The sequence below is a fragment of the Mus musculus genome, chromosome 2 (genome assembly GCF_000001635.26).
Source record: "Mus musculus strain C57BL/6J chromosome 2, GRCm38.p6 C57BL/6J".
NCBI classification, from domain to species: Eukaryota; Metazoa; Chordata; class Mammalia; order Rodentia; family Muridae; genus Mus; species Mus musculus.
This window is the reverse complement of record NC_000068.7, coordinates 71,406,318-71,423,682: the sequence shown is the minus strand read 5'-3', so window position 1 is coordinate 71,423,682 and position 17,365 is coordinate 71,406,318. Positions and strand designations below refer to the sequence as shown.

The 17,365-nt window shown below is 38.2% G+C and overlaps 1 protein-coding gene and 1 pseudogene across 1 annotated transcript in view, besides 1 other annotated feature; one reads left to right on the top strand and one right to left on the bottom strand.

The window, feature by feature from the left end:
* Hat1 (histone aminotransferase 1) overlaps positions 1 to 17,365 on the bottom strand; it is a 52,363-nt gene that overhangs the window by 17,940 nt on the left and 17,058 nt on the right. The window contains exons 3-8 of the mRNA NM_026115.4: positions 14,620 to 14,695; positions 13,420 to 13,540; positions 3,329 to 3,508; positions 2,972 to 3,093; positions 2,368 to 2,472; positions 1,944 to 2,050 (exon numbers count right to left, since the gene is read on the bottom strand). Of these exons, the coding sequence (NP_080391.2) occupies positions 1,944 to 2,050; positions 2,368 to 2,472; positions 2,972 to 3,093; positions 3,329 to 3,508; positions 13,420 to 13,540; positions 14,620 to 14,695 (711 nt within the window). The remainder of the gene's footprint in view (positions 1 to 1,943; positions 2,051 to 2,367; positions 2,473 to 2,971; positions 3,094 to 3,328; positions 3,509 to 13,419; positions 13,541 to 14,619; positions 14,696 to 17,365) is intronic.
* Positions 1,612 to 5,204: an enhancer, noted in NCBI's record as "VISTA enhancer mm55". NCBI's record gives its function as "enhancer in: forebrain[5/5]" and the evidence as "EXISTENCE:transgenic organism evidence [ECO:0001131][PMID:17130149]".
* Positions 10,731 to 11,892, top strand: Gm13642 (predicted gene 13642; annotated as a pseudogene).

Sequence of the window (17,365 nt, the reverse complement as noted above, 5' to 3'; positions counted from 1 at the left end):
ACTCTACAGCACCCCAGCTCCACAGTCAAGCCTTTGTAAAATAAATCTTAATATCTAACTTGGATGTATCTTGTACAGAGTGAGCAGCTTTAGCTGAAATGGGTAGGACCAAAAATGTTTCAAATTTTCGAGGCTTATTTCATTAATGTTGTTTTGGAGTATTTTTATATACTTATCACTTGGAATCCTTAATTTAAATCTAAAATGCTTAAGAAATCTGAAATTTTAGTATCATGTTGGCACTCAAAAAATCTTGAATTTTGAATTTAAAAACCAAACAAACATCTTGGGAGGAAGGCACTGGAGAAATGGCTAGTTGGTTAAGAGTAACTGCCACTCTTGTAAACAATGAGTTCAGCCCCCACACTCATGTAAAGTGCTCATAACTACCTCTAACTCCAGCTCAAGGGACACAAACAAAAACACACCCTCCAGTAGTCCTGAATTCTGCACTGAGATTCTCAGATTGAAGATGTTCTACCCTATAACTAATCGTGAGGGAAAAGTGGCTTTCAAGGATGTTTTTTAAGATCTATTTATTTTATTTTATGTATATGAGCACTCTGTAGTACAGATGGTTGTGAGCCTCCATGTGGTTGATGGGATTTGAACTTAGGACCTTCGGAAGAGCAGTCAGTGCTCTTACCTGCTGAGCCATCTCGCCAGCCCAATTTCTTTTTTTGTTAAAGTTTTGTTTTGAGACAGTCTCCCTATGTAGTCCAGGTTGACCTGAAACTCAATCCTCCTGCCTCAGCCTCTTGAGTGCTGGGAATAACTATAGGTATAGATGCCACTACACCTGGTAGTGACTTTCAGTTTAATTAGCAACTTTATTAACTTTATTAATGTGGACATTACCCGGGGTAAGAAAATGACATTAATGTTCTTCAAGCATTGTTTTTGTTTTGGCAGTTTAGTCACATACTAAGAAAACTAGAATATCATCTAATAAGGTTTTTTTTTTCCTTTCTTTTTGTTGTTTATTTAGTTTTTCGAGACAGGGTTTCATCTGTGTAGCCCAGGCTGTCTTGCAACTCTCTCTGCAGTCCAAGCTGGCCTAAAATTCAGAGATCCACTCTATAGTCCAGACTTCTCCAGAGCTGACCATGTAATACCATGCTGGCCTGAAAATCATAGAAATCCCCCTGCCTCAGCTACCCCAGTGCTGAGATTATAGGCATGAATCCACACTCCACATATCCTTCTATTTCTAAAAACTAGTTTCCTTTCTTCTGAGCATACTACTACTTCTACAGCTAATTCATACTGGGAGGATGTTTCCACATGTGACATTTCATCTTATCTACTACTGGGATGGCATGTTTATCAAAATATAAAACACACTTTAGAGACTATGTCTTCTGGGCTAGAGGTCAAGTCAGCAGTCAAGTATGCATATTGCTCTTGAGAGGATCTGAGTTCAGCTCCCAGGGTTCAAGTCAGGCATCTTCCAACCTCTCACTAACTCCAGTTCAGGCAACCAGAGTCCCTCTTCTGTTTTCTGTGGGTGCTTAAACTCATATGCACACCCACACAGAGACACAAGCATTGTTACATAATTAAAAGAATAATAAATCTTTTAAAAAGTATCTTCTATTAAGGAACTACTCCGCTCCCCCAACTATGGTTTAAAATTAACACATGGGTATCTTCTAAGTGATGTAATCTTTGCCAAATAAGTTAAACAAATAAGTTACAGCATACTTAGCACGCATCTATATCTGATCACAATTTCCCCAAATATATTTACTTCATTATTTTTAAGTTGTCCACTTTAGTTAGGGATGCAGCCCGATCTCCATAAAAGCTTAGATCTAAAATGTACCCTAAAAGAAATCTTCAAACAGTCCTCTAAAGTCCCCAGATGAATACTGACACTTAAGACAGAAATAAAACTAAGATATTTGAGAAAGGCTCTTCTAGTAACATAAAATTTTACATACCTGTAATATCAAGAACTGTAGGAAATGAAATGTAGTATCTATGAACTGTTTCAAGAAGTTGAGCACCGTGGCCCTGACCTTGAAATGGAGTCAGTATCAGCATCTGACTATAGTAAAAATAAATAAATAAATAAATCTAAATTAAAACATCTTATCATGTCCAGTTGGAAATTGTCAAATTATTGTCGTATGAAAGTTGGTACTTTTTAAAAATCAAACTTGAAGAAACCAAAAAATTACCAACATACACAAAATTAGTCTACTCTGCCTCAGTTTCAAAGAGAACAATAAAATAAATCAGTACATAGCCAATGAATGGTGATTTAAAAACAAAAAACAAATCAACATTACTATAACAAGTATTGGAAACTTCAGCAGTTCCTTCTGAAATAAAAGACAAGGCACGTGTTATACTGCCAATTACCTTACACGTGGCCGGGTTTTGTCTGGGTACACATAGTAATTATAGACTGTCATGTAGCCTACGGTCGCAAAGAGCGTAGCTCCATCCTTATTATACTTCTCAAATCTGCAGATAAAACAGAAAGCCAAGCAGGTCAATTACAGTCGCGCTCCCATGCAGTGTCCATTTTCTTTTCCATTCTCTGACTGAATTTTCAGTGTCAGCAAGCTACTCTGTGAGGGCCCAATGGGTACACCTGCTATGTTCTGAATGTACAATTCACTTAATTGGTGTGCAGCAACTTGGATAAATCAGACCTCTTTACATCACTTCAGTGCACTTGCCTATTATAAAGATGAATAGGTGGCAAGTAAAAGAAAACACAGGCAAAGCTCATTTTACTGTTTAAGCCTACATTCAGGGCCTTAACGGACAACAGCATTTAATTCAGTTCCATTCTCAAGTCCCCCAAAGCATAATGAAGGCAAACTCAAGCCCCATAAACAATAGTTTTTCTTTCCTGGGAAAAATATCATTATACTGCCCCAATAATTGGGCTGCCACAATTAAAATGCTGGCTTTGTGGAGGTAATAAGGTCCACTGTTGCTTTAGAACTGTACTTACACTAGAAAGTAGTGCCATCTTTCATCATCCACGTCAATAAAGCTAGCAGTTTCAATAAACCACATCAAAAAGGTCTGAAGCCTTTCATGATATTCTCGAAAGCCTCTACATGTCATGTCAGCCTAGGGAAAAAGCCAGGAAAAGTCAGGTGAAACTCATCACAGAGGTAACTGAAAGTCTGTAGAACACAAAACTATCCTGTGGGAAAATGGTTAGAAGTCTCAGATTAAATATGTATACAAACAGACAGTCAAAACAGATCTAGTTAGTGTCAATAAAACCTTTTTATCTCACACTACATTTGCAGAATATAAAATCCCATACAGGTTCCATGCAAAGGGAACTACTTCTTTTTACCTTGTGGATCTGGAAAGTAAAGGTTTCACCTCCTGTCTGACTAGGAACTGTGTATGTATGGAGGAGGGTTCCAAAAGGCTTGAAATTAGTTTCCTTTTCCAGCAAGGAAAGAAAATCATTTGTGTTTGTGCAAAACCCAGGTGGAATGATTTGTCTGATTTTGCCTTCAACATCATCTGCCTGAGGAATAGAGAACAAAGGATAAAAATTAATAAATTTAGTTTTTAACTGAAAATATTTTCTTTTTTTTAAAGTGAACAAAACTGGTTTAGATGTAGTGATTAATCCCAGCACTCAGGAAGCAGAGTCAGGTGGATCTCTGAGTTTGAGGTCAGTCTGGTCTACATAACAAGTTCCAGGCCAGCTAGGGAGCAACCCCATGTTTGAAAACAAAACAAGATTCGTTAATGGACAAAACCAACAGGTATCACACAAAACTTCACAAATAAACTATGTAAGTAAACAATGCGGTGGAACGGGAAAGGATGTTTTATATAAACAAACTACTCTCACACAAATTTGAGATGAACGTTAACAGGAAAACAAATTTAAGAGGCAGGTAGTCTAACATCAAGTGCAAGAGTAATAGCTGTTCCACTGAGATTTCTAACATCATATAGAAAATTATTACCTACCGCCCTTCTGACAATCTTAACAAGCCAAAACAAAAGGCTGCTTGTTATTTTGCACGTGTCAAAGAAACCTTATTATTCAAGACATGAGAAGATAAGCAGCAGTAAGTAAGTGGTAATGCTAGATAGTCTGACCAAATGAATAGCAAAGCAGACAGATAACACCTTCATGTGCTAAACTAAGATGGGAATTTTTTATCTTCACTTAGGAAATAGAAAAATCATATGAATGGTTATATTATCCATTGATCTCCACAATGTGACAACTTTCATAGACTTGGATTTGTGATCGTATAAAAGAGAAAAGACTGGACAACAAAATTAAACTCACAGATTAAAATCACCCTTGTTAAACAAGCTCAATGAATGAAAACTATCAGCTGAGCAGACTTCATAATCCTTTTCAAAACCCCAAAAGACCACTTGATTGAATACATTTACTACTTCTCTTTAACCATGAATATTTGATGAGGTCTTACAATAAAGTATTACTCCTTCTCACCAGGCAATAAAACTTAATGAATTGGTCTCAACTTAACAAAACCGTATCCTTCAATACAGCCCCTAAAAGCCTGACATTACATTCAACAAAATGAGCTTGCATTCTATTCAAACTTTTTCCTGAACAATGAGGCCAGGTTTTTACTTAATGGAGTTTGCCGTGAGTTCAGCTGTAATGTTTGTATTGTATCTATTTCCACAAGGACTGACACAAGAACACTTTGTGTTAACTTACTAAGCAGCTCTTTCATACCGTTTACATGCATGATGGGTATTAGTTCTAAACCAAGACCCTTGCTACTTAGCATTCAAAACAGGGAAATTAAGATGCTTAGGACAAAATACACTACAAAAGGCTAATACAACATGCTACTAATTCCTGTCCTTTCAACCATCTTTTAACTAAGTAGGAGCAATGCACCTGCAGATGAATAGTACTTTATTATCATTCAGTTACATTTTCAGATAGAGATAAGGATGGAGCCTATCACAAATGAGTTTTATTCCCAATGCTTTGATACCAACATTTATATATGATTCATTTATGGTCATAAAAATAACCTATTACTTAAAATAATGCTTTTCAACATCCAGCCTGACTGGTTTTTCTAATGTGTATATCAGTACTTGCAAGTCATCCTCAATTGCAAATAAACTAAATTTAATAAATACTATTTGATAAATATTTTTTGCCTGAAACTGTGAATGTGGAGACATCCAGTTTTCAACAGCTGCACGAGGAAATAGATAATTGCAATAAATTTATATGTAGTGATTTTTTAAAAAGTAGTGATAGGTAAAATACCACAGTATAATTGTAATTCTGGTATTTTAAACCAAACCAAAATCTAAAAATTACTCCAGGGCAATCTCACCATCGTTATTTTAACCTTTAACTTTCCTTATGATCTATCTCCTAAGCAAGGAACACTGAAACGTGATGAATCACTTTACCTACCCATCTTGCATCTAGAAATTGACTTCAAAGGTCTCTGAACTGCTAGGTTTCAAATGTCATTCTGTTGAAAGGCAAACCACTCTCAAATCTGAGTTTAAACAAACTGAAAGAATGTAACTTTTAGTCTTCAAAGATATTTACTGTAATAAACACCTTACAAAAAACCCCTTTGCTCTGAGCAAATATATGTATTATTTTAAGAACTCTTATGAGGGAAAAGGGCTAAATTTAAAAGCAGAGAATTTGTATATATTTGTATTCATATGAAACTGAAAACAATCTTTAAAGCTCTTCAATGGGCTGGAGAGAAGGCTCAGTGGCACAGGCTGCTCTTCCAGGACCTGCATTCAATCCTAGCAGCCACATGGGAGCTCACAGCCTTCTGTAATTCCAGTTCAGAGGATCTGAAAAAAGGCAGTCTCCTGACCTCCACGGGCACATATGCTATACATGTGCATATAAACACATAGGCAAAACACTCCTATATATAAAAATAGGAACTTAAGCAATGCTGTGGTGGCACACGCCCAGAATTGGGAGGCAGAGGCAAGCAAATCTCTGTGAGTTCAAGGCCAGTCTGGTCTACAGTATTATAATTCCAGGACAGCCAAAACTGCAGAGAAATCCTGTCTTGAAAAACAAATAAAATACAAAGCAACAAAAAAAGCCTTTTAAATCTACAACTTGAAATTCTGTTCCTTAAAGCAAAAAAAAAAAAAAAAAACACACCAAAAAACCAACTATTTCATTTTTCTATTAGACAGATTGTGCCCCCAAGCAAAACAAAACAAAAAACCAAAATATTTTACAACTTCAGTCTTAGAGATCCTCTAAAATATATACTGGATTAAATCTTTTTAAATACATATAATTTTATGTATATGAATGTTTTGTCTATGTGCATGTCTTGTGCCCACAGAGATAACATTATTTGGTTTAAAAACTATTTCTCAGCCGGGCGTGGTGGCGCACGCCTTTAATCCCAGCACTCGGGAGGCAGAGGCAGGCGGATTTCTGAGTTCAAGGCCAGCCTGGTCTACAGAGTGAGTTCCAGGACAGCCAGGGCTATACAGAGAAACCCTGTCTCGAAAAACCAAAAAAAAAAAAAAAAAAACAAAAACTATTTCTCCTGTTTCATGTAGCCTCAAGTTTACTATGTAGTTGACGTTGGCCCTGAACTCCCACCCCAATCTTCCTGTTTCTACCAAGTACTGGAATTACAAGTGACACCCATTTGAGATAACTTTTCATTCTCATTATTTTTTTAATTTTATTTTATGCAACAAAACATAGAACATTGGAATTCTAGATGGCCATGGTGAGAAAGTATGTCCTAAAGATATTTCAAGGGGCTGGATAGATGATTTAGTGATCAAGAATGCTGGCTGCTCTCATATAAGCATTTTTGGCCTGTGAGACTGACTGTGTTTCTACCATGTGTGTACCTGATGCCCAAGAAGGCCAAAAGAAGGAATCAGATGCCTTGGAAATGGAGTTACTGGTGACTGTGAGTTGCTATGGAGTCCTTGACAAGAACAGCCAGCCCTCTTAGCCAATGAGCCATCTATGCAGTCCCTTGAAATATTAAAGGAATATTATGGCCATTTACAGCTCCAGTGTTTTGTGCTATGTCTGTGTACTGGCTAGTTTTGTGTCAACTTGACACAGCTGGAGTTATCATAGAGAAAGGAGCTTCAGTTGAGGAAATGCCTCCATGAGATCCAACTCTAAGGCATTTTCTCAATTAGTGATCAAGGGGGAAAGGCCTCTTGTGGGTGGGACCATCCCTGGGCTGGTAGTCTTGGGTTCTATAAGAGAGCAGGCTGAGAAAGCCAGGGGAAGCAAGCCAGTAATGAACATCCCTCCATGGCCTCTGCATCAGCCCCTGCTTTCTGACCTGCTTGAGTTCCAGTCCTAACTTCCTTTAGTGATGAACAGCAATTTAGAAATGTAAGCTGAATAAACCCTTTCCTCCCCAACTTGCTTCTTGGTCATGATGTTTGTACAGGAATAGAAACCCTGACTAAGACAGTCTGCTACATAAGAAAATGTTCCTATGGAGCCATTTCTGTTTTCCTTCATCACTTCACGAAACAATATGCCTGAGAAAAATTAATATGTGCTACAAATATTTAGTTTGCTTTTAATTTATACATATTTACAATAACCTTTCTAGAACCTTAAGCACCACGTTTTGTCTGAGTTTGTCACTGGTAAGTTATTTCTGAGATTGCAATTAAAGGTATGTTAAGTAAGTGGAATGTGCAATTTTTTACTTGGCTTAAATGTCACAAGATTTAGCATTATTATAATTCTAAGAATACCTAGGATACGCTACAAAAAGTAAAAGGAGTTTTGTATCTTCTTAATTTACTCACTCTCATATTGTGATATTCAGCTTTAAATGTGAAATCTTAAGTATTATTAGTATTAACATGTGACCCTTTTCACTGGGCTATTTATGCTCATTTATGTTTAGTGAGACTGCATTAGTGTTTTACTACTCAAATAAGCAGACAAAGTTGCAATTTTACAGCTTTGATGATAATGTGAGTGGGTGCACTGGACTAGGTAGGGTAGATCAGGTGGTGAAGAGCTTTGCCTTGAGAGGACATGGACACAAGTTCAATCACTAACACTCATACAACAGCCAGGCTTAGTGGCATGTATTTAAAAGCACAATGTGGTAAAGGCAGACATTCAGATCCCTGAGGCTTGCTGGACAGCCACCCTAGCCTACTTGGTAGTTTCAAGCCAGTTAAGACTCTGCCTCAAAATTAAACAACATAGGTTGCCAAAGCCTGAGGACCACCACCTAAGGCTATTCTGTGACCTCACATCTATACCTACATACACACACATGCATGTGCATATTTATACACACAAATGTATACAATAATTACTTTATAAAGTACTCTATAAAGACTTGCCTACAGCTAGGCCTAGCAGTATAGGCCTATAACCCTAGTTACTCAGCAGGAAGAATCCCACCATCAAGACCAGCCCAGTCTATATAATGAATTCAAGGTAAGCCTGAGTCACTTAATAAGACCCTGTCACAAAAATAAAAATACGTGAGGATATATATGCTCAGTAGAAGAGGGCTTGTCCAGTGCATGTATGGCCCTAGACTCAACAATCAGGGCTGGATTAGAGGTTATTTTCCTATAAAGAAGTTAAAGATTCCAGAAAAAAATTATGGTTTCATCTGTCAAATTTAATCTTCATTAGGAAACAAGAATAAACTAATTGAAAATTCACAGATCACACAACTTGCCCGTGCATCTCTCAATCAAATCTCTCCCAAAATACAACTAGGAAAATGAACAAACTTAGTTTATATACATCTTCATTAAAAAGCAATGAAATTACCCCAAGAAAAGGCAGAGGTATTAAAAAAAAACAAATATTAATGTAATAGGAGCAGTGAGATGGCTCAGCAGGTAAGGATGCCAAATACCAAGCAGACCAACTGGAGTCCAAATCCCAGGACCCACACCATAGAAGGAAAGAACTAACTCTCACCAAGTTTTTCTCTGGCTTCCAAGTTTTCTCTGGCTTTGGCACCCCTCACCCCATATATATATACACACATACATATGCACACAACACACAGATGCACACACAAAGAAAATTTAACATTAATAGCAAAACTGCAATAAGGAAATTAACTTCTGTGATCTGCTACTCATGCCTTAACATAAAAAAATGGTGGGTTTTTTGTTTGTTTGTTTGTTTGTTTGTTTGTTTGTTTTTTAAGACAGGGTCACACCATGTAACTCTGGCTAGCCTGGAAGTATATAAGCCAAGAAGGCCTTGAGAGACAGTTATTCCTGGTAGTATCACTATTTTTTAGGCAATGTATTTTTTCCCCTCGTTTCTCTCCCTCAACCATCAAATCTACTTCAACCTAGAGTTAGCCCCAGTCCCTTGCCAGCTGCAGCAAGCAGGAAAGCTAGCCGGGTCCCCTGCCTGGGCAAAGTGGGAGAGCAGATCCTGATGGTGCTGGCATAGGAGAGCTGAGAAGCTGAACAACTCAGCCACTACCCAAGACCCAGATCCAGGGCTTTGAGTCAGCCCACATCAACATCTACCCCATCTGTGAACTGCTGGAGCACATGAAGGGGCTGGTCCTGCAGATCCAGTGTTACAGGATCTCATGACACAAGGCAACAACAGGATATCTGAGGAGTCCTGGTGAGGTTCCAGTATTGATAGTGTAGCAGAAGCCAGAGGCCTGGAACCAGACTAATGATTCACTGCAATGAACATTTACAAGTAAAGCTGGTTGGGCAAAAGGGAATAATACTGTGTGACACACTGTGACACACTATGGTTTCTACACCAAGATATTGTGTGTGTGTGTGTTTGTTTTGTTGTTATTTTTATTTTGTTTTCTCTTGGGGGTAGAAAACAAAAAAATCCAGCTCTTCCTACCATCTCCCACCTCCAGAATGCTGGGATTACAAGCATGCAGACATGCCAGCCTAGAATTAGCTTTTTAAAATGTGAATTATATTGTATTAACTCACTGCCTGCTTCAAATCTACAAAGGCTACGAATTCTTCTTGCTTCTTACCAATACCTTACCCTGGCACAGAAATCCCAAGGCTCTGTAAAATCTAGATTTGCCATTCTCTTCAACTATCCCAGCAAAATATTTTTAATGTCCTCTGGATTTTATTTATGGTAAATTCTACGAGAGCAAAGAATGTTTTATTTACTCTATTCTTAGCATCGAGAACACAGGAGGCAAGGCTTAAGAAAAGGCTTCAATGTTAAAAGCAGAGGACCTGAATTTAGTTCCCAGCACCCACACTGGGTAGTTCACAGCTACCTGTAACTCCTGCTCTAGGAGACCCAAAGCCCCCTTCTGGCCTCTTTGAATACCCACATTTGCATGTCATACCCATATACAAACATGCTACGTAATACAAATAATTCATGAGCCAGAGGTTGGGGGGCGGTGAGAGGTTGGAGGAGATGGCTCACAGGAAGTCCTGGAGAATGAGCATTTATCAATTTATTACTGTAAACTAGAACAGAAGAGGCCAGCTTACCATGCCCACATCAACCACCATTCTTAAAAAACAAAAATAAGGGCTGGAGAGATGGCTCAGCGGGTAAGAGCACTGTCTGCTCTTCCAAAGGTCCTGAGTTCAAATCCCAGCAACCACATGGTGGCTCACAATCATCCATGACATCTCACACCCTCTTCAGCTACAGTATACTACATATAATAAATAAATAAACCTTAAAAGAAAACAAAAACAAAAGCTAAAAATAGAATAAAATAAAAATGAAAGACAACTCAGTCCATCTTGAGGTGGGCTGTCATCGAGTCGCATGACAGAGGCTGATGTGAATCCGAAGGCCTATCCCCTCGCAGATGCCCACCTCACCAAGAAGCTGCTGGACCTTGTTCAACAGTCATGTAACTACAAGCAGCTTCGGAAAGGAGCCAATGAAGCCACCAAAACCCCCAACAGAGGCATCTCTGAGTTCATTGTGATGGCAGCAGACGCTGAGCCCTTGGAGATCATCCCGCACCTCCCTCTGCTGTGTGAAGACAAGAATGTCCTCTACGTATTTGTGCGCTCCAAGCAGGCTTTAGGACAGGCCTGTGGTGTCTCCAGGCCAGTCATCGCCTGTTCTGTTACCATCAAAGAAGGCTCTCAACTAAAGCAGCAGATCCAGTCCATTCAGCAGTCTATTGAAAGGCTCCTGGTGTAGGCCGTGGCCTCTGCCCTTCCCTGTCTACTGCCACCCTGTTTGTGTATCGTATTGTCTGTTAGCATGTACTATTTTCAGCCAGTTACTATTATATTGTACTACATCTGTGTTTTATATTTTTATTTTTGTCTTAATACGGTTATTTTTCACCATCTCTTCATTATCTTCTACCATAAAAAATGAAATGATAGCTAGGACAGGTGAAAGGCAGAATGTCACCATTTAACAACAGGAAGAACCAGGAGAAACTTAAGCCACGGACAGTGTATACTTTCATCTGCAAACTTATTCCACTGTGCAGGATAGGATGACAGTAACCCTGGTCCCTTGTGCCTTTGATATAAGATCTCCATAAATGTTACTGACACTGAGGAACTTCCTTTGGGTAGCAGTCTCCCACCCCTTATCATTTGAAGAAATTTGATGTTGGGCCTATGTCTGGGAGCCGTTTATTAATGTCCTGTGTATCTTTGATGTATGTAGCCTGATATTCTCCCGTATCTGGGGCAGTATTGTGGAGATCGTGGCAATTTGCTGGAACTTACAGCAGAGACAGTGCTAGCAGGAAACATCCTCTCCTTGGTAAATGGGGATGTCTTGTGGAACCATTTGATGCCCGTGTTGGGAGCCCTTATCCTGTTCTTCCCACAGCATGGGTCAGGTGTATTCTACCTCACATGAAGAAAGTGATAACATGTTCATTATTGAGCATCCTAATAAATATGTTCATATCTCATTTTAAATGAAAAAAATAAAAAAAAAAAAAAAAAAGAAAGACAAGGGAGAGGGAGATCTTTCCTTAACACTAAGCAAATGAACTTTGACCATGAAGCAAGTAGTAACCTGACAAAAAGATTGATTTCTTATACTTAACATAGTTCTTTTAAATAGAAAACTCTGATTTTCAGAAATGGACCAGTTAGAAGTTAGTACAAATAGCTATTTTCACTACACACAGTACTTGAAAGATTTATCAATAACTAAGTCAATAGTTCCTTTGGAAAAAAATCAATTTAGCACTATCAACTGCAACATTAAATCATTCACACAGATTCATAGGCACACAGACTCCTCAAATGACAGCGAATTTTGTGTTGTTCAAAGGGAAACATTAGCTGTTATTTGATATCAGAATACTCAGTATTAAATATTTGGATTCTGGAGAAACTTAACCATATCTAAATAAATAAAAAAAAAAATCTACTGAAAATCTCTACTTTAGTAATTTAGTCAATGCTGGTCTAGATGGAATTTAGTTGCAAATATTCACTTATACAACTATGGCGTTATTCATAGTTAGCTTTCTATCAGCAAAATTAAAAGAAAATTTCAAGAGATATAAACTGAGATAAGCCAGGCGGTGGTGGCGCAAGCCTTTAATCCCAGCACTTGGGAGGCAGAGGCAGGTGGATTTCTGAGTTCGAGGCCAGCCTTGTCTACAAAGTGAGTTCCAGGACAGCCAGGGCGACACAGAGAAACCCTGTCTCGAAGAAAGAAAAAAAAAAAAGAAGTCCTCCTGATGATACTTAACTGAGTTAAAAATATAAAACATGGGAGAAAGAGAAAAACATAATACAATCAACAGGACAAAAATCACGTTAAAATATAAAAGCCTACAGAAAGTTGGTAACTTCTATGTCTACAATAAAAGCAAGTTGGTACGTATTCTGATCAAAGTGAAGTTTTCATAGAGAAGTTTCACTCAGGAGATAAACAGACGCAGGATCATGATCACAGGATTAGAGAAAAGACAGGCAAACACTTCCTCATCCTGAAGCTACATTTCAGATTCCTTTTTAGAACTTTAACAATAAAAACTTCTCTTATAGCCGGCCGTGGTGGCACACGCCTTTAATATCAGCACTTGGGAGGCAGAGGCAGGTGGATTTCTAAGTGCGAGGCCAGCCTGGTCTACAAAGTGAGTTCCTGGACAGCCAGGGCTACACAGAGAAACCCTGTCTCGAAAAAACAAAACAAAACAAAAACAAAAAACAAAAAAAAACCTTCTCTTATACTCAAGTAGAAAAGTTAAGGGCTGGTGAGATGGCTCAGTGGGTAAGAGCACCCGACTGCTCTTCAGAAGGTCCGAAGTTCAAATCCCAGCAACCACATGGTGGCTCACAACCACCCGTAATGAGATCTGATGACCTCTTCTGGTGCATCTGAAGATAGCTACAGTGTACTTACATATAATAAATAAATAAATAAACAAACAAACAAACAAATAAATAAAAGAAAAGTTAAAATATATTTCTTTCTATTCTTACCTCCACACAATCAAAGTTCTCATCAACTTTAGATGAATATTCAACACGGAACAGTGTTGACAGGCTACCAGCAATATAGTACAGCAAGATCTTCAGGCCCTTGTAACCGAAAGCAGTTTCACTGAGATAAAAAGCAAAAACAAAAAGCAGCCGAATAAATTTTTGCCAAGTCATTGAAAAGTATTAACTATAACATATAAACAAATTTAAAATCGTACAGTTGCCTGTGAAGTTAAACTACATCCCAGGACATATTGAAGGTTATTCCAGAGTTTGGAAAGATGGCTTAATAGGTAAGAGTACTTGCTATACAAGCTTAATGAGCTGAGTTTAAATTGCAGCACCGGGCTGGAGAGATGGCTCAGCAGTTAAGAGCACGGGCTGCTCTTCCAAAAGTCACAGGTTCAATTCCCAGCAACCACATGGTGACTCATAACCATCTATAATGTGATCTGATGTCCTCTTCTGGCATGCAGGTGTACATACAGAGCACTCACATATATTAAATAAATAAGTCTTTAAAAAAATGTATTTTAAATTGGGGCACACACATAAAAAGCCAGGTATCTATCTGTGCATGTGCCCGTACTGCCAGTGCTGTGGGGAGTGGAGAAAGGAGACTGACTAGCTGGAGCTTCCTGCCACTGGCCTAGCTCCAGTTTAGTTAGAGACCCTTCTTATTCTCAAAGGAATAAGATGAAGAATATCGGAGCAGGACATCAACATCCTCGCTTTCTATGCACTATTACATACACAGGTGTGTGTGCACACACGTTTCTTGAATTGCTTTTTAAATCATTGAGTGAAACTTTCTACATTTCAGGGGGTTATATTGCAAGTAGTATGACAAGAGGTAGGCAAAACTAAAAAATAGTTACAATGACTATTAAGTCTAGATTGTGTGAATCTGAATTCTAGCCACTTATATGTCCTTAGACAATTGTTCAAGTCTACCCATGCACAAAATAGAGATGCAATGGCTAATACTGCAGTCAAAATTCAAATATACATGCCTGTTGTCATAAATAATAGGTATTATATACAAAGTGGTGCTCAATGTATAAACTATTTTTCTAATATACATTTAAAAATCATCATGAAAAACAAGAGTTAAAAAAAATAAAATCTGACTTTAAATCCTAAGAGAAAAATAGTATTGTTTTGTTCATACCATATTAATTTAGCAAATATGTTACTTACTCATCCCCAAAGAGCTGATGGGTATATTCAGGAAAGAAAGTTCTAATGTCATTCTCAAGATCTTCAGGAAAACGAACTGTTCAAAAGAAGAAATATATAGCTAGACATTAGAGGTGACAGACATTTCTATTTCAAGAATTTCACTACAGTAGGATACTGCCAATATTCTCCTTACTCAAAATGTTTCTTTTCCTTACACTAAAGCTTCGGCATCAAAAGCCTACTTATTCTAAATTTGAGAAACTCAGTATGTGATTTAGTTTTTACTTTTCTATATTTCATACACAATGAAAGAGGAAAACAACCTCAGAAAAGGACACTTTGAGATCAGAAAAACGACAGCATCTATAAAACAAAACTAACACTGTATAAACCATTCTTAACCTAGTGTGATGATGTCCGTCCCTAACATGCCATCAGAGACATCGAATGTGTGTGGGTGTGGGTAGTGGTGGTCAGAGGACAACTCTGCAGCTGGTTCTCTCCTGCTCGTTATCTAACTTGTGACGACTGAGCTCAGATCAGGCTTGTTTAAGCCATCTCACCAGGCCCCATCTTGTTTTTTGACTTTGAGATGACATTTAATATTTTACTGTTGTTTTCCTTCTCTTAAAAATAATGGTGCTTGGGGACTGGAGCGATGGCTGTGCATTTTAAGAATTACTGTTCTAAGAGAACCTAGGTTCAGTTCCCAAGAAAAACAAAGCAGCTTAGTCTGTTAATTCCAGCTCCAGGGGATCCTATGCCTTCTTCATCAACCAGGCTTGCCTGTGATGCATATACATACACATGGGCAAACCATTCATACACATGAAACAAAAATAAATCTGTTCTAAAAATTAAAAATAGCCAGGTATGGTGCCACACACCTTTATCCCAGCACCCAGGAGGCAGAGGCAGCTGGATCTCTGTGAGTTCAAGACCAACCTGGTCTATATAAATCAAGTTCCAAGATAGGCAGAGCTGTTACACAAAATCTGCTTCAGAGAATAAAATAAAAAGTTATGCTGCATGGCCTGAAGATACGGCTCAATGCCCAGCATGACCAAGAGATCTGGGGCTTAATCCCTACACTGCAAAACAAGCAAGCAAATAATGCTGGGATGATACTCATATTTATCTTACTCTACTTTTATGATAAATATATAAGATGGGAACTATTTGGGAGTAAACTACCAGCACCAATTTTATTTTTCTTTTTTGGTTTTTTTGAGACAGAGTTTCTCTATGTAGCTCTGGCTATCCTGGAACTGTCTCTGAAGACCATGCTGGCCTTGAACTCAAGAGATCCGCCTGCCTCTGCCTCCTGAGTGCTGGGATTAAAGGTGTCACCACCACTGCCCAGCAACACTGTTTCTTATAAACACTGCTTAGATGTCTTGGAACACCAGCATCTACACTAAACTCCCATTTCATACAATCTTGAGAATGCCCCTCAACTTCTATCTCAACCAATCAAAGATGGAAATGAGTGTTTGTGTTGCTTTATTTGTATAGATACTGTATAGATTTGTATAGTACAGATCCTGATTTACTGGATACTTTCCTAATATATGCTATAAAAAATTATCAAAAATACTAAATCTCAGACTGACGACATGCCTCAATGGGTAAAGGTACTTGGCTGCCCACCCAGAGAGCCTGAGTTCAATCCTAGAAAACTGCTTGGTGCAAAAAGAAAAGCCAACTCCCACAAGGTGTCCTCTAACTTTTTCACAAGTACCATGTTCTACTGCTTCCAAAAAGAATTATTTGAAATAAGAATGTAGTAATTTTTTTTTGGGGGGGGGGGAGAAGAGTGGTTCAAGACAGGATTTCTCTGTGTAACCATGACCATCCTAGAACTCAATCTGTAGACTAGGCTGGCCTTGAACTCTAGAGATCTACCTGCCTCTGCCTCCTGAATACTGGGATTAAAGACATGAGCCACCACTGCCCAGCAAGCTATAGTTTTTGAAAAAGGCCTTACACAACTGAAGAATGAAAAGATGAAGATTTCCACAGTTGTCATGGTCAGTGAAGTCATTCACTGCATGCAAAATATCACCAGAAGATCACTCTACAGAAGGTAAAGCCGAGGTAACTTTCACTCTGGTGCAGTCACCTTTTCAAGGAATAAAACTCAACAGCGCACACGGTGGGGAAGACTAACATTCTTTGCTCACTGAGTGAGTAAATGCAGTATGACGACATCGACGATTCATGAAGCCTTACCTTTTCCTAAACCTAATCAATTTTTAAAATTTTACAATTTTCAGGAAGTAGAGAAAATTTAAGAAAATGTAAGACAAATTCAGAACATAAATTTGTCTGATAATTCTATACACTGACATTATTCTCTCAAACTAATGATCTAGAGAAACTGTATATAGGAAAGATTGACAGTTCTAAGTTAAAGGAGACTTAAGAAAGAAATTACAACCCAATGGAGAACATGGGACTAACTCAGGACTAGAGTGCTCACTACTAAGAGCAAGGTCTTAATTCAGTCCTCAGCACACAAAAAAATAAATGCAAATAAAGCAACCTAGAGTAGATCCTACTTTAAGAAAAATTTTTGACGTTTTGGTTATAAGCCCAGCCTTTAATAGCTAAGCCATCCCCTGACCCCACCACCACCACTTGTATTAGTAAAGGAACTTGAGGATAGCCAGAGGAACAAAGAAATTACTATTAGCTTTGATAATAGCATTATGTTTATGTGTACATATGAAAACAAGTTCATGAGAGAAGACATCTATATACA